Source organism: Odontomachus brunneus, unplaced genomic scaffold (genome assembly GCF_010583005.1).
Source record: "Odontomachus brunneus isolate Ranch 3 - 2012 unplaced genomic scaffold, Obru_v1 Obru_scaffold_314, whole genome shotgun sequence".
NCBI lineage: Eukaryota > Metazoa > Arthropoda > Insecta > Hymenoptera > Formicidae > Odontomachus > Odontomachus brunneus.
This window is the reverse complement of record NW_022639764.1, coordinates 116602-119731: the sequence shown is the minus strand read 5'-3', so window position 1 is coordinate 119731 and position 3130 is coordinate 116602. Positions and strand designations below refer to the sequence as shown.

Sequence of the window (3130 nt, the reverse complement as noted above, 5' to 3'; positions counted from 1 at the left end):
CGGAAACACACTGTGTGGAAACACGCATACTACTAGACGAGAGCTGTTAGGATGGGGTGTATATCAGTTGGACACGGGGCAATTGGACACAGTCCAATCACAAGTCGCTGTTCCAAGGGTCCCTACAAATGTCTCTAATCACACGGTGCTGTGATTGGCTGTGTCCAAATGCACCGTGTCCAAGTGCACCGCTCCCGTTGGGATGAGCAAAATACAAGAGTGAGATAAAAAGAGAGGGAGAGTATTCGAGTGACGTTTCCGAACGCAGCACTAATCGCACCCTCACGCATACGTTCCGTCCCGTGTGACCGCACCATTACATCATGGTCGGCCCTGCTCCAAAGCGAACGACGTGAGCGACGCTTATAAGCGCGTTAGCGTCCAAAGCGAACGCAGTTTTTATATTGTAAATAAGAGCAGTGGCGGACTCGGAGGCACTTTAAAAAAAGTTTTTAAAAAGAGTTTTTATATTAATCAATGTAAATGTAATTTTAATATTTAATGTAATTTTAATATTTAACGTAAATTAGGTATATATTTACGTTCATTAATATTTACTTCTATGTATATAAATAATTTTAATATTTCAGCATAAAAAATGAGTATCACGAAATATACAAAAATATTGGGAACCCTTAACATCACAAAGCAAATGCTTAGTCGAAGGTACTTGTTCACAAATATAAGGACTGACTTAAAACATAATATCTCTTTGAAGTATCGCTTATTCACATCACAGAAGGTAAAATAAAGTTTCTTTAGTCAGTTTCTAATATTGTGTGTATTAAATAATCTTTATGAAATTAGGTGTACTAATTTTAACTATCGATAGATACAAATTAAAGAAATAAATACCATATCTCGTGGTTATGCTTCAAAAGGAAACAATAAATATAACAAAATGGTAGGATCCTGGTTACTCACATGCAGTGGTATGGTTTTTATAACGGTTACTTTAGGTATATTTATTTATTATATATTTTACTTTTACATTTGCATCATTATGAAAATTATTATAGAAAAAACTTATGGCAAATAGGATTAGAATTGTAATAATTTCTATAATTTAATATATCACTATATTTAAGTAAAGTACATGTAATATTTTTCATATAATTGATATTATTTATTTGAAAAAAATAAAATATGCTTATTAAACACCAAAAGAAATTGTTTATATGTATATTCAGGTGGTATAACAAGACTAACCGAATCAGGTTTATCCATGGTTACTTGGAACTTGTTAGGAGAAAAAATGCCTCTTAATGAAACACAATGGCTTTTAGAGTTTGAACATTACAAACAATTTCCTGAATATAAAATGTAAGAAATAATATCATATGCACTATCACAATGTGTATGTGAATAGTTAACTTGTGAAAAAATGTTAAATAAATAAATAATAAGTTAAAAAAAAAGTTAAAATGAATAGATATATGTACTATTAATGAACATTTTTGTAGAAGTAACCAGAATATATCTTTGGAGGAGTTCAAGTGTATTTGGTGGATGGAATATTTGCATAGAATGTGGGGACGGTTAATTGGTGTTGTATTTATAGTTCCAGCATCATGGTTTTGGTTTAGTGGTATGTTAAGTAGCAGAATGAGAAAACGGGTTCTTGTCTTAGGCTCGTTAATTGGCTTGCAAGGACTTATGGGATGGTATATGGTTAAATCTGGGCTAGAAGATCGTTTTGTAGAACCTACCGATGTGCCACGAGTGTCGCAGTATCGGTTAGCTGCGCATCTGGGATTGGCATTATTTATATATACTGGATTTCTTTATAATGCACTGGATCATTTAATGCCTGCTCAAAGACCAATTGCTGATCTCTCTACCAAAGTTGTAAATGATGCAACAAAGGCAGTGAGGAGATTTAAAAATTTGATTTACACAACAAAAGGATTTATCTTTTTCACTGCTTTATCAGGTGCTTTTGTTGCTGGAATGGACGCTGGTCTAATTTATAATACTTTCCCAAAAATGGCAGACAAATGGATACCTGATGATTTATTTGTTAAATCACCTACATGGAAAAACTTCACAGAAAATCCAACCACACTTCAATTTAACCATAGGATTCTGGTGAGTTAAAGCATACAGTCACTCAGTATGTTATTACATTATTTATGTATGTATACTATTTCACATATCATTTTTGTCTATGCTTTATTTTTTTTTCTTCCCCTTTTACACAGGGAATTACTACCATAACATTGATAACTTTGCTGGGCATCGTATCGCGTAAACATAAACTTCCTGGTCGAGGAAGACAAGCAATAACTGCATTACTTTGCACTGGTTATCTTCAAGTACTTTTAGGTATATCAACTTTATTGTATCATGTTCCTACAGCACTGGCTGCATCTCATCAATCTGGTAGCCTTTTCCTTTTAAGTACTATAGTTTGGTTGTGTCACGAATTAAAGTATTTAAGAAAATTTGTTAAATAAGTTCATCTATATGATATCAATATAATAAAATAATTAAAGATTTATAACGTAAACTATGTTTTTCTATAGATTTTTATATAAATATAAAATTTTTGTTAATTCCTAAAATTACCACTATTCATATCTACTCTATTAACATAAATATTCATGTAATATTTTAAGTATTGGGATGTAAAGCTTTTATACAGTATTTTTATAATATACGTTTTATTTCATAGTATATTATATTATAATAATCAGCAATCTTTAAAAACTATTGTATATACATATTTGTTTTCTAAAATAACATGTATATTATCAAATGTATTTTAACATCAAATAATTATTTTGTTTTCTTATAATTTATATTAATTTTGTGTTCTACAAGAAGTGACATAATTTTAAGAATATTAATATGTAAAATGTAATATATATTTTACATAGCACTGCATTGCTTTACTATTTACTAGAATAAAAGTCAATAATACTAATAACAGTAATATCGTCCGATTGAAGAATCTTGTGCAAATATTGTGCTTAAATGATAACTTGTATATTTTTAAATATAATTTATTACATATACGCACACATACACACTTTCACTTAATCTCTTTAAAAAAATCTTACTGTATGGCAGTTATCCTATTATCGCCAATTATTTTGAATGCTTCGCAGCATTGGTCCTATATAGTACC

The 3130-nt window shown here is 30.4% G+C and overlaps 1 protein-coding gene across 2 annotated transcripts; it reads left to right on the top strand.

The window, feature by feature from the left end:
* Positions 1-264: 264 nt before the first annotated feature.
* On the top strand, positions 265-2797 carry LOC116853392 (cytochrome c oxidase assembly protein COX15 homolog). Of its 2 annotated transcripts, none has more exons than XM_032834460.1 (6): positions 265-485; positions 591-742; positions 833-959; positions 1191-1323; positions 1464-2088; positions 2202-2797. In XM_032834460.1, exons 2-6 carry the CDS (start codon positions 599-601, stop codon positions 2454-2456), a joined length of 1284 nt encoding a protein of 427 aa, XP_032690351.1. In that variant the 5' UTR covers positions 265-485; positions 591-598; the 3' UTR covers positions 2457-2797. The 2 variants fall into 2 exon arrangements, with proteins under 2 accessions (XP_032690351.1, XP_032690350.1); XM_032834459.1 differs by having other exon boundaries at positions 266-479.
* Positions 2798-3130: the final 333 nt, after the last annotated feature.

Coding starts and splice junctions, on each gene's coding strand:
- LOC116853392 (XM_032834460.1), top strand. CDS start 599: ATGAGTATCACGAAATATACAAAAATATTGGGAACCCTTAACATCACA. Junction 743..832: donor GCTTATTCACATCACAGAAG/GTAAAATAAAGT, acceptor AACTATCGATAG/ATACAAATTAAAGAAATAAA. Junction 2,089..2,201: donor AATTTAACCATAGGATTCTG/GTGAGTTAAAGC, acceptor CCTTTTACACAG/GGAATTACTACCATAACATT.